This window comes from Mustela lutreola, chromosome 16 (assembly GCF_030435805.1).
Source record: "Mustela lutreola isolate mMusLut2 chromosome 16, mMusLut2.pri, whole genome shotgun sequence".
Lineage (NCBI taxonomy): Eukaryota > Metazoa > Chordata > Mammalia > Carnivora > Mustelidae > Mustela > Mustela lutreola.
The window spans coordinates 44,726,844-44,739,140 of NC_081305.1; the positions used below are offsets into that span (position 1 = coordinate 44,726,844).

The following is a 12,297-nucleotide window of genomic DNA, read 5'->3' on the forward strand; positions in this document are numbered from 1 at the left end:
AAATCGATGTTTTGTGAAACATTTGGTTTCATGCCCATTGTTATATTTTAGGAGAAACCAGATTTTGCCTTCTGCTTTCAAAAGCTGTCCCCTAGTTAGTGAAGTAAATGTCACAAACATGAAAATAATTAGGAGTAAATGACAGCATATAACCAAGTGCAGGGCCCTGGGGTACTTTTATTTGAGCTGATTATTAAGCACCCTACTCAGATTGGAATGCCCTTGTGGCAGACAACCAGATGGGTGGAGGGCCAGGGAAGTAGGGGAGGTGATGTGGACTCATGATCCCAAGAAGAGATAGGGTGGTACTGGGCAGACGGTGAGTCACGTAGTCGGGTCACTCCCTTTTCAGCTTGCTTTCTATCCTCCTGATTCCTCCAGGAGAAAGTCTGTCTTTGGTGCTGGTGCAGATGATATACCTCCAGCACTTGGTTATCTCTACCTTCTTTTTTTATTTTTATTTTTTTTAATTTGACAGAGATCACAAGTAGGCAGAGAGGCAGGCAGAGAGAGAGAGAGAAGCAGGCTCCCCGCTGAGCAGAGAGCCCAATTCGGGTCTCGATCCCAGAACCCTGAGATCATGACCTGAGCTGAAGACAGAGGCTTTAACCCACTGAACCACCCAGGTACCCCTAAGGTGCCTGGGTGGCTCAGTGGATTAAGCTGCTGCCTTCGGCTCAGGTTATGATCCCAGGGCCCTGGGATCGAGCCTAGCATCGGGCTCTCTGCTCAGTGGGGAGCCTGCTTCTCTCTCTCTCTCTGACTGCTTGTGCTCTCTCTCTCTCTGTCTCTGTCAAATAAATAAATAAAATCTTTTAAAAAATGTTAAAAAAAATAGATTTTTCTTTAATGTTGAAAATATAGCCTCTGCCGTAACAGTGACTTAAAATATCTTAAATACTTTTGAATATCTTTATGTTGTGTTTATTATAATAAAAATAATGCAGGGGGGGCACCTGCGTGGCTCAGTGGGTTAAGCGGCTGCCTTCGGCTCAGGTCATGATCCTGGCGCCCTGGGATCGAGTCCCACATCAGGCTCCTTGCTCAGCAGGGAATCTGCTTTTCCCTCTGCCTCTGCCTGCCATTCTGTCTGCCTGTGCTCGCTCTCTCTCCCTCTCTCTCTCTGATAAATAAAAAATTAAAAAAAAAAATGCAGGGGCGCCTGGGTGGCTCAGTGGGTTGAGGCTGCTGCCTTCGGCTCAGGTCATGATCTCGGACTCCTGGGATCGAGCCCCGCATCAGTCTCTCTGCTGGGGGGGAGCCTGCTTCCTCCTCTCTCTCTCTCTGCCTGCCTCTCTGCCTACTTGTGATCTATCTGTCGAATGAATAAATAAAATCTTAAAAAAAAAATAAAAATAATGCAGACCTATTGCAAAAGAAATTAATGTCCTAAGAAGTTGGTGGTTTTTTTTTTTTAAGATTTTTTTTTTTATTTGTGTGACAGATAGAGATCACAGGTAGGCAGAGAGAGAGCGAGAGGAGGAAGCAGGTTCCCTGCTGAGCAGAGAGCCCGATATGGGGCTCGATCCCAGGACCCTGGGACCATGACCCGAGCTGAAGGCAGAGGCTTTAACCCACTGAGCCACCCAGGCGCCCCAAGATTTTATTTATTTATTTATTTTTTGGACACACAGACCGCGAGAGAGGGAATACAAGCAGAGGGAGCAGGAGAGGGAGAAGCAGGCTTCCTGCTTTGCGGGAGCCAGCTCTATCCCAGAACCCTGGGATCATGAACTGAGTCAAAGGCAGATACTTAATGACTGAGCCACCCAGGCACCCCTAATGTCCTAAGAAATTTAAAAAGAAAATCTCACTGTCTAAAATAATCACTTTTAATATTTTGGTGTATGTGCTTCTAGTTTATGTGTGAACATTTCTTTGTGGCTTTGTTTTGGCAAAATATAATTGGTGAAATTATAAGAGACAGAATTCTACTCCTAGTTTGAAAAAGAAATCTAGCCCAATCATGGGTTTCCTTGTACCTCTGTTTGTTAGGGAGGAGGAAATGCCAGGGCTCTTCTTTGAAGAACACTTAATTTTCACATCTTAGATATTAGGAATGTCGTTCACAATCTTATTGTGGCACCAAATTATTAAATAATACAAGCTTTCATAATTTATAATTTAGACAGTGGCACATGCCTGTAGTCACAGCTACTTGGGAGGCTGAGACAGGAGGATCATTTGAAGTCTTCAGAAAAACTATATTTTCTCAAAGGTAGGAACTGAAATTTTTAAAAGTAAAGAGAAAGCTCAAGGAGCACAAATTTTCTATGAGAAAAGCATAATGCAGCAGAATTAATTTCCTTGTATAATAATGGATTAAGGGTTATATAATGACTTTTGTTTTCAGTAGTGATAAATAATTTATATCAGCCATCTTATACTTTTTAGTGTTTATATGGATTGTCTTATTTATTTTTTTAAGATTTTATTTATTTATTTGATAGAGAACACAAGTAGGCTGAGCAGCAGGCAGAGAAAGAGGGAGAAGCAGGCTTTCTGCTGAGCAGGGAGCCTGACTCGGAACTCAGTCCCAGGACCCCAGAATCATGACCTGAGGCAAAGGCAGACACTTAACCAGCTGAGCCACCTAGGCACCCCTAGATTGTCTTGTTTATTCTTCAAAACAGTTACATGTAGTAGGTGATATTCTTAAACTTTCTTTGCTAATTTTATAATAAACAGAGGCACTGAGGTATTATTAACCCTCACAGCTTAAAGCTCATTTTCAGTTGCTAGAAGTCAGACAATAGAGCCTGTATTCTTAATTTCAATAGAATATCACCTCCCTACATTATGCATACCTTTTAAAAATTGTCTGCCTCACTGAGTTAATATTGTTTTCTTTCTTTCTTTCTTTTTTTAAAATATTTATTTATTTATTTATTTATTTATTTGACAGACAGAGATCACAGTAGGCAGAGAGGCAGGCAGAGAGCGGGGGGCGGGGGGGTGAGCAAGTTCCCCGCTGAGCAGAGAGCCCAATGTGGGGCTCGATCCCGGGACCCTGGAATCATGACCTGAGCCAAAGGCAGAGGCTTTAACCCACTGAGCCACCCAGGCGCCCCTATCTCTACCTTCTTAAGAGGCAGGAGCTATCTAGGCCTTTCAGAGACAGATGTAGCTGGCTGGAATTTTATAACATTTTTTGGTTTGTTTCCCTTGTACTAGAGTAGGGTCTGATTTGGGGGCTCCTCTTGGAATGCTCAGATAAAAGCCTGGAGCAGAGGCGTGCTGTCAGTTGCCTTGGGAGGCGGGAGGGCTAGAGTGAGGAGCTGCTTTATGAGGCTCTTGTGGAAATTTGAGTGTGAAGTGGCTGACCTGGTCAAATAGTGGATAAAGAAGGTTAAGACACATCCTTCAGTGCTAAGTTCCCCCTTGGCGTCTGGTGTGGGTTTTTTGCCTTCGAAGGCCTTTTTCTACACTGGATGTTGTGTGTCTTTAATAATCGGGAGCAGGGACAGAGGAACAGGCAACTGAAATATAGTTAAGTTGGGTGGGTTGGTATCTTTGTTGTTATATGATGTGTTTCTTGCCTGTACAAGGAAGGAGTCACTAAGCTTGGTGGCTGCACTTAAGAAAGGGCTCGCAGAGAAGCTGTGCTGGATCTTGGGTTTCAGGAAAATTGGGGGCCGCCTCCTGTAGGTCTGTGCATCTTCTCTGTTGGCAAGATTGCCCTGCCAAGCCAACTGGTCTCTGCTTTGTATTTTAGACTTTTGTCGAGTTCCGAAGAAAGTGGGAAGATGCAGGGCCTCTTTCCCTAGATGGTGGTACAATGTCACTGATGGGTCCTGCCAGCAGTTTGTGTATGGTGGCTGTGACGGGAATAAAAATAATTACATGACCAAAGAGGACTGTCTTGAGAAATGTGCTGGTGTCACAGGTAAGACATTATTCCATGGAGAAATGGTATAACCTAGAGATAATTTATTAACTGGGATGTGATGCCTTTTGCCTTGTGCTCTCTTCTTCCTGGCTGAACTTGGGGGATGTTTTTAAAAAGCAGAAGAAACAGGCACAGTTTGAAGGTCGCCCACACAGTGGTTTCATAGCGGTCTTCTCCCTCTTCCCAGAAAAGAGAGTAGACCACAGGCTGGAGCTGGGGGGAGGGGACGTGGCTGTCTTGACTTCTTTCTCCCACTGCTGAGCGTAAGTCAGACCTAGAAGAGGTGAGTCCTGCAGGCCACTCAGACAGGCTGCCCACCTGCTCCCTGGGCATTTGGGTTATTTTTACTTCTGGGACAAATGACTTGAGCTTACCCAGCCAGCCAAGCTATGAGTCAAATTAAAACTGGAACATACTTGGGGTGCCTGGGTGGTTCAGTCGGTTAAGTGTCTGCTTTCGGCTCGAGTCATGATCCTGGGGTCCTGGGGTCCCTGCTCTAGAGATGAGCCTGCATCCTTGTTGGGTTTTATGTCTCCTCACACACTGGCTCTAATCTCCCTTGGCTTTCAGTTCTGTGTTCAGAAAGCAGATATGCTTATTAAAGTTGTACACGAAGAGGGGTAAACAGCAGTGGCCTTGGCTGTGGCCTGAGGTTCAAAATGGTGCTCGAGCACACAAGCCCAGAGTGACGGAGCACCTCGAGGAATGTTTTGTTGATCTTTGTGTTGCACTGCCCTGCAGACATTCAATAAGTATTTAGAAAACTGAGGTGGCCGGGTGTTCCTTTGGGATCATACAGCCAAGTCCCTCACCTTTTGGGCGGTAACCTTATCAGATGGTGACTGAGGAAAATACTTACTGATTTTTTTTTGTTGTTGTCCACTGTGATCCGGTATGGGAGCAGGAATTAAAGGGAAATATTTTTGCTACCTTTTCTCTTCCTTTTCCATTAAGAGTTATCTGTAGCAAATGTGCCTGCCTGTTTTAGCTTCTCCTTACTTTTCAGGAAAATGGTTGAAATTTTAAGAAATAAGAACTGAACAGTGGGCATTCCAACAGGATGTTGTTACAAAGGGTCACATGTTGTTGTGTTTTGCTGGAGAGGTGGTCCGTGGTCAGGGGTCCCAGAGAGCTCCTGTGTGGGCACCCAAGTGTGGCCCCACTGCATGTCTCATGGAAGCTCGCCCACGGGTTTGGGAGCAGGAACGAGTCGCTGGAGTCTTTTGCCAGCATATTCTCTCCCAAGCAGGCACTCTCTGTGGGAAGCCAATATCATAAGAATGTCAGTTTATTAATTTATAATGAGAACCAGAACTGCCCAGGGGACCCGACACTCACGTCTCTGAGTCGGCTGTACCTTTAGTCCATGCAGGCAAGCCGCACAGCCAGATTCCCAGAAAATTGCTGGCTGTGCAGAGGGGCGGAACAAGGGGTGCTGACTTGTGATACGGATGTTCAGTGGCATCAGGTGATGCCGGCCCTGTGCCTCTGCCCTGGGTCTGCTGGGAACCTCTGGGAGGCAGGGGAGCCAGGTCCTGTCCTTCTGGACCCTGCCAGTGCTTCTCTTTTTGTACCTCCTTCGCTGGCTGGCCTCTCCACCCTACCCCATCATTTCATGTGTATGTGAGAGAAAATACACGTAGCTTAAAATTTTCCTATTTCCCACAGTTGGGTGGCATGAAATATGTTCAGACTACTGCATTACCTCACTTTCTTAATTCATTGGGTGAGTTAATACAGTTAAACAGATTATTTGGCCCTGGAAGCCATTCTGTCTTTTTATTTTTTATTTTTTGACAGAAATCACAAGTAGGCAGAGAGGCAGGCAGAGAGAGAGGAGGAAGCAGGCTCTCCGCTGAGCAGAGCCCAATGCGGGGCTTGATCCCAGGACCCTGAGATCATGACCTGAGCCAAAGGCAGAGGCTCAACCCACTAAGCCACCCCGGTGCTCCCCAGTATGTCTTTTTAAAGTCATTTCATACATTTTTGCTCTGATTACCAGTGAGGGGTCTTAAAGTTGAGCCCACAGGGGCCGTCTTGGTTCCTTATTTCTGAGTTCTTGCAGGCTTGTGGTCCAGCATGTACATCAAAGGGCCCACATAAAGGAGAAATGGGAGTCTCGGTGAGAGGCACCTGGGACCATGGCGGCTCAGGGGACTCTGCCTGTTCTGTGTCACGGCGCATTCTTTTTTTTTTTTTTTTTTTTTTTTTAAGATTTTATTTATTTGACAGAGAGAGAGAGAGAGAGGCAGGCTCCCTGCTGAGCAAAGAGCCCGATGCGGGGCTGGATCCCAGGACACTGAGATCATGACCCAAGCAGAAGGCAGCGGCCTAATCCACTGAGCCACCCAGGTGCCCCGCCACAGCGCATTCTTGACATGCACTTTCTCATGTGTTTGTCCCCTTGCAGAGAACACCATTGATGAGCTGGCCACCAGAAGGAATGGAGCGGATTCCGCTGTCCCAAGTGGTAGGTTCTTAAACAGTCTAGGATAGAATGGCGGGCCATCTGGACCACAGAAGGACATCTGTAATTTGGGAGTCATGTGAGGGCTTCCACCTCACCTGGGGCTCTGCCTGGGCAACAGCTTCTAGCTCCTGGCTGGTGTCCTCTCACCAGGGATTTCATACTCCCCAGCGGATGAGGGGGCCCAGGGGCGCTCTTGGGCTTCCCGCTTGCTCTGCTTCCTCCTGGGGGACAAGGGATTGTGGCTGTTGCTGTTGACTGCGGCTCAGAACCCTTCCGTCTCTGGGCTGGCCTGGCCTCAAGTCCCCTGGCCTCTGCCTGCTGTGTTGTCTTCACTGCCCCTCTCTGCCTCTCCTTGCCTCATTTGTCTACTTCGTTCTTGGTTGTACTTGCTGTCCCCCTCCCCATACCGAGTCCTCTGTCTTCTGCCACCCCCGCCTCCATTCCCAGGGCAATCCTTGATCTCGAGCTTTGTGTTAGCTTGCTTTGTAGTGCTGACAGCAGCTGCCCCATTCCTCCTTTATGCTTAAAGGACTCTGCATGCATCAGGAGCCTGGGGTGAGTGGTCCAGATGCACTGGCAAGTCCAGCCCAGCTTTCTTGAAGGCCAGTTCCCAGGCAGGCAGTGGGCTCTGCTGGGCAAGACCTGCTGTGGAGGGAGGGAATCTGCCCCTGTCCCATTTGAGGGCAGCACCCCCCCCCCCCCCCCAATTTGGCCATTGGCTCTGCACTGATTGCAGCCTTGACTTTGGTCCTCTGGTTCTGGCACCAGTGGTTAGGTGAGAGTGAGCATTTATTAGGTCAGTGGTTTGCTGGCTTGTTCCAGTCACTCTTGAGTTGTCCTAGGCCAGGAATCCTTTGACTGTCCTGACCATTGCTTTGCCTGGGTTTAGTCTTTATTCCCAAGCAGGCCTCCAGGGTCATCTAGAACATCAGGCATTGGCATGGTCTCTCTAGTTTCCATCTTGTTGTAGAAGAAAATATCTCCAGGAGGGCGCTCCTCACTATGTCAGAGAGTGAACAAGACCATCTTGCTCATCACTCCAGAAATTGTGGCTCGGATGAATTTCCTTAGTAACCCCTGAGGTGACAGGCAGGCCTCCCCATCCAGCATTCATTGCAGTGTGTATGATAGAGCCTGTGATGCCTGGGAGGCGACAGACCTACCCAAGGAGGAGACTCCACTTCTAGGTGCCAGAGTGTCCGTGCTTCCTCAGTGGGCCCTGCTAGTCCCCACCCCAGCCAGTCTGTGTGTACTGTGTCCATCCCAGCCTCCCTGACTTGGATGTTTCTGTTATAGTTTCCAGAAGGCAGGATTCTGATGACCTCTCCAGTGACATTTTTGACTACCAAGGTATAACATTTTAAAAATACTTGTGTATGGGAAAAACATGGTTTTTTTCTTAGTTGGGAATTGAGACACACTTGAATATTTCCATTAAGGAAGGTGTAGAGCAGAGCTTCCTGACCTCTGCTGGAAGTGGCTATGGCACACAAGTGGGCGGTGAAGCTTGACTTTGGAGAGGCCGTCTGGTGGGCTGGCTCTGCCTCTCCCCAGCTGTGTGGCCGCGGGGAGGGGCCTGCATCTGACTCCCGAGTATGAAATGAGCTTCTCAACAACAGATCTCTTAGGGAGATTCATTAATAAAAAATTAATACATGTGCAGTCCCTAGAACGGTGCCTGACATAGAGTGATCTCCTTACTGATAGGAGTTTGGCTGTAAAGAGAAAGATTCCCCCAAAACATGGAGGACTGTCAAGTGGGCCAGACTGGCCCTTTCTGTAATTTACAAGTTCCTTTGGCAGAGAGCTGTTTCTGTGTTGGCGGGTAGCAGTGTGACTGTTCAGGAACATTCCAGCTCCGCTTCACATCTGAGCTCTGCTAACTCGTACTCTTTGGGTTGTGTCGTTCCCAGAATACTGCACTGCCAAAGCAGTCACTGGGCCTTGCCGCGCGTCTTTCCCACGCTGGTACTTTGATGCAGAGAAGAACTCTTGCGACAGCTTCATCTACGGAGGGTGCCGGGGCAATAAAAATAGCTACCTCTCTGAGGAGGAGTGCATGCACCACTGCCTTGGTGAGCCTGCCTGATTCCTAAATGCAAGAGACAGTGGTTTGTGGACGAGGTCCTTGAGAGGACATGTCCCTGTCCCTAAAAGAAGACCTCAGCAGTGCTGCCATTTGGACGCTACCATTCTCTGGCTCCCTTGTGGGGAAGAGATGGGCTTTGGGCCCAGCTGTTGCACAGATGTGTCCTAGGTCCCCACCAGGATAGTAAAGCCTCAGAACCTCAAAAGAGCTGGAAGAAATCCCTCAGAAAGAGCCTCCTGTGAATCCCTGGTTGGTGGTAGCTCTGGAGGGCAGGAGGACCGTGAGCTGACCTTGGCGTTATGTGTTCTTTTCCAGGCAAGCAGTTGTATCCTTTCCTCCCCCGTGGCTCTAAAGGTAAGAGGCCTCCAGCCCTCTTCCGCCTGCCTGCCCTGACTAAGCTCAGCTGTGTTTTTGCAGGCTCCTGTTGTCTCTGACACATAATCCTTCACTGTAAACCCCTTTTGGGTTGAAAGCCCTGTTTTTGCATGAGAACAGTCAGGCAGCTTGAAACATACAGTGGATGTTTGTCCCGGCAGGTATTATAATAAATGGGGCAGGGGAGCTGGAGGAAGGCAGTCTCCCGGGGTGTGACAGGAGGACAAGTCCTACTGTTGGGCTTATGCCTTCTGCTGCACACAGGCCTCAGGCTGTCTCTAGGTTTGGAGGGAACTTAGCTGCTGAGGGGTGTGCTGAGTTGCTCGTGGGTGACAGGAAGTTGGAGAGCCCTTACTGTGTGTGGGCCGAGCGAGGCAGGGCCAATGCTGTTGTCCCCAAGCAGGCTGGTCTGACAAGACCCCGGGCCGCCTCTCGCTTTTGTTTTGGATTTGCCTGAGTCATGGATGATGGTGTTTGCACAAGGACCGGCCACACTGGTTTGGCCTCTTTACACCTGTTTTCCTGTTCAGGAGCCCAGACCTGGCCTGCATGTCTGCTCTGTTCTAGACAAGCGAAGCTGGAATCTGGGTTGCCAGGCACAGGGCAGAAAGCAGCCCAGCCATGGAGGGTTGCGGGTGGAGAAGGAACAGCCCTTGTCCATTCGGTAGCCACACGGCTTCACGTGGGAGAGGGAGCCAGGGCACTGGCACAGCAGGCCACATTCTTAGCTGCAGCCCCACCTGAAGGAAGGCATCTTAGCTGATGCCTACACAAGCTGTGCTGTATGAACACAATCCTCGGTGTTTTATGTTTACACACAAGCCAGAGGTATGTGCTTTTTACATCCTGGTACCCATTTGGAGGATTTGGATTCCTGTACGATTTGCCCCCGAGAGGTGGAAGTACAGAGTGGAAGTGGGATTTTTTTGTTCAGAAAGAGAGAACACACACAGCCACTGGGTACACCTAACACGGCACCTCCTTTTCTCAGTTACCTCCTCCTCAGGACTGTACACTCCCTGAGGATTCCTCAGGCAGGCGGTGTCCTTCCTCCAGACCCCCTCTGGGGCTGGGGTCCAGGGAGGTCTGGCACAGCAGCTGCTGGTCCTTGCCCTGAGCCTGCGTGCACGAGTCCTGCTGCCCCCTGTGCGGCTGCGCGCTGGCTGTGCTTCTTCTTGCCCTTCTGGTTCTGAAGCCTTTCTCTGCTCCCCAGTGGTGGTCCTGGTGGGGCTCTTCGTGATGGTCCTGATCGTCTTGCTGGGCGCCTCTGTGGTCTGCCTGATCCGGGTGGCCCGGAGGAACCAGGAGCGCACCCTCCGCACCGTCTGGAGCACTGGGGATGACAAGGAGCACCTGGTGAAGAACACCTACGTCCTGTGAAGGCCCTGCCAGCAAGAGGCTGCCCTTCCTTGGGCCTCCCTGCGGATGGCGAAAACCTGGGGAGGGAGGGGAGACAAGTGTAGCGTGTGTGTATGTGCTTTTTAAAATAGAGTGATTGGTTTGTGCTTTTACGATCATTAGGGCTTTGGGTCTGTTTGTTACTCCAGAAGGTGAGGGGGCTTTTCTCCTGGCTGGGTCTGCTTTGAGAACCTTCTTGGAGGAGGGCTCTGCCTCACACTACACGTGGTCTGGCCCCAGGTCAGAGTCGGCTGCTCTTCACTTTAGTTTTCTGCTCCAGGTCTTAGTTTTCTGGCATTACGTGGAATCCTGTAATGTCCTTTCCCACCGCAAAAGTAATGTCTTCATGGTTTCCTTTGTTTGATGTATGTGTTTTTGTTTTTGTAAACAGTAAGTTTTTTTTAAAAATTAGGATTCTGAAAGGAAGAGGAAAAAATGTACAAGTTTAATAAAAAGGGTCTTCCCTTTTAAAATAAATTTCAGCAAGTGCTTGCTTTCTTTGTAGGATTGCTGATTTAAACTCTACCAGAATTAACATAGAGTACTATGTAAGATGTCCCATTCTAGAAATAATGACCCACTATAGACTAACCCACACCTTGAGACACTGCCTGTGAGGGCACAGGAGGACCGGACTGAGGGTGTGTCCTGGCCAGGGGAAAACTCAGACCTTTCTGAGACTGGAGTGGCTTTGACCCAAATCACTTTGGCATCCATGATTGTCATGTTTCTCCGTGGCTCTGCAGCCTTTCTCGGGTCTCCCATGTGCTTCTGCGGTGAAATGGGGACAGGGTACCACCACCTGGCTGAATTCGGCCTCCAGGCTTGGCCCCCATTCTGCTGCCTGCCTGTGGGTGTTCCCGCCCTGACTCTAAACTCTGGAGGCTCTTCCTTTCTTCCTCCTCCATTGTCCACACGCATAGTCCCGAACGTGGAGCAGTGTTAGGGGAACCCATGGGGTCAGGCAGGTGGCCTGGGGCTTCCACTTGCACAGGTGACTCAGGAAGCTGAGCAAGGCCTCCTTCCCTTTGCTCTTACTAGAAATCCCCTCAGGCCAGAAAGCTCACATTCTGTGCACTGGGGGAGAGACTTGCACCCCATAGGGCTTAGACCTCTGTTCCAGAGGCAGGTTGTGCAAATACCTTACGTCCTCCTTTGTAGCCTTCCTCATTTGCGGAGATGTTGCTCGGGGATTCTGGCCCTCTCCCTGCCAAGCTTTCTAGGCAGTCTGGCCATCTAGCCTCAGAGGATGGTGAGCAGATGAAACCTGCCTGCTGTATCCCAGATAGATGAGGACCCCCTCTGGGAGAGCCTCTGGTCCCAGGAAGGACTGGGAAGAGACTCCACCCACCATTCCAGGTGTGCAGCAGGGAGCAGGTCACTCAACTTCTTTGAACCCCCAGTTTCCTCACCTGTACTCTGGGTGTGTGAGGGTTACATGAAATCATAGGCATTGGGTGGCGCAAGGGAAGTGCTCTGCAAGCCTCCTTTAGAGAGCTGGTGTCCACCTCTGCCTGCCTGCCTGTCTCCTTATTCTTCCTTGGTAGCTTATTCCTCCTTTATACCCATGCTGCCACCCTCAAGCTTCCTACAGGGGACTTCAAGCCCAGTGATGCCTCTGGCTGAGCAGGGGGCCTTTCTCCACCTATTCTAGCAAGACTGGTCTCTCCCTTAGTTGTGTGGAAGATAAAAAGTGGATTTTATTTTTATTTACTTAGTTTTTAAATATTTTGTGTATTAGAGCAGAGCAAGGGAGAGTACAAGGCAGGGGGCAGAGGGAGTAGGAGAAGCAGACTCCCCACTGAGCAGGGAGCCTCGGACTATGACCTGAGCTGAAAGCAAATGCTTAACTGACTGAGCCACATAGGTGTCCCTTATTTTTTTAAAGATTTTATTAAATTATCTCTATACCCAATGTGGGTCTCAAACTCACAGCCCCCAAATTCGAGAGTCATGTGCACCTCTGGACTGAGCCAGGCAGGCACCCCTGTGTTTAGATTTTAAAAGAAGCTGTTGGAAATCACTTTGTATTGTAGGAAGATCAAGACCACCCAGACCGTTGAACTTTAAGGTTTT

At 49.2% G+C, this 12,297-nt stretch overlaps 1 protein-coding gene across 1 annotated transcript in view; it reads left to right on the forward strand.

Annotated features, from left to right (window-relative positions):
* The window catches only part of SPINT2 (serine peptidase inhibitor, Kunitz type 2), a 31,448-nt gene extending 20,750 nt beyond the window's left edge, over positions 1–10,698 (forward strand). The window contains exons 2-7 of the mRNA XM_059152816.1: positions 3,716–3,886; positions 6,300–6,359; positions 7,656–7,709; positions 8,273–8,434; positions 8,764–8,802; positions 10,037–10,698. Of these exons, the coding sequence (XP_059008799.1) occupies positions 3,716–3,886; positions 6,300–6,359; positions 7,656–7,709; positions 8,273–8,434; positions 8,764–8,802; positions 10,037–10,203 (653 nt within the window). The 3' untranslated portion in view covers positions 10,204–10,698. The remainder of the gene's footprint in view (positions 1–3,715; positions 3,887–6,299; positions 6,360–7,655; positions 7,710–8,272; positions 8,435–8,763; positions 8,803–10,036) is intronic.
* Positions 10,699–12,297: the final 1,599 nt, after the last annotated feature.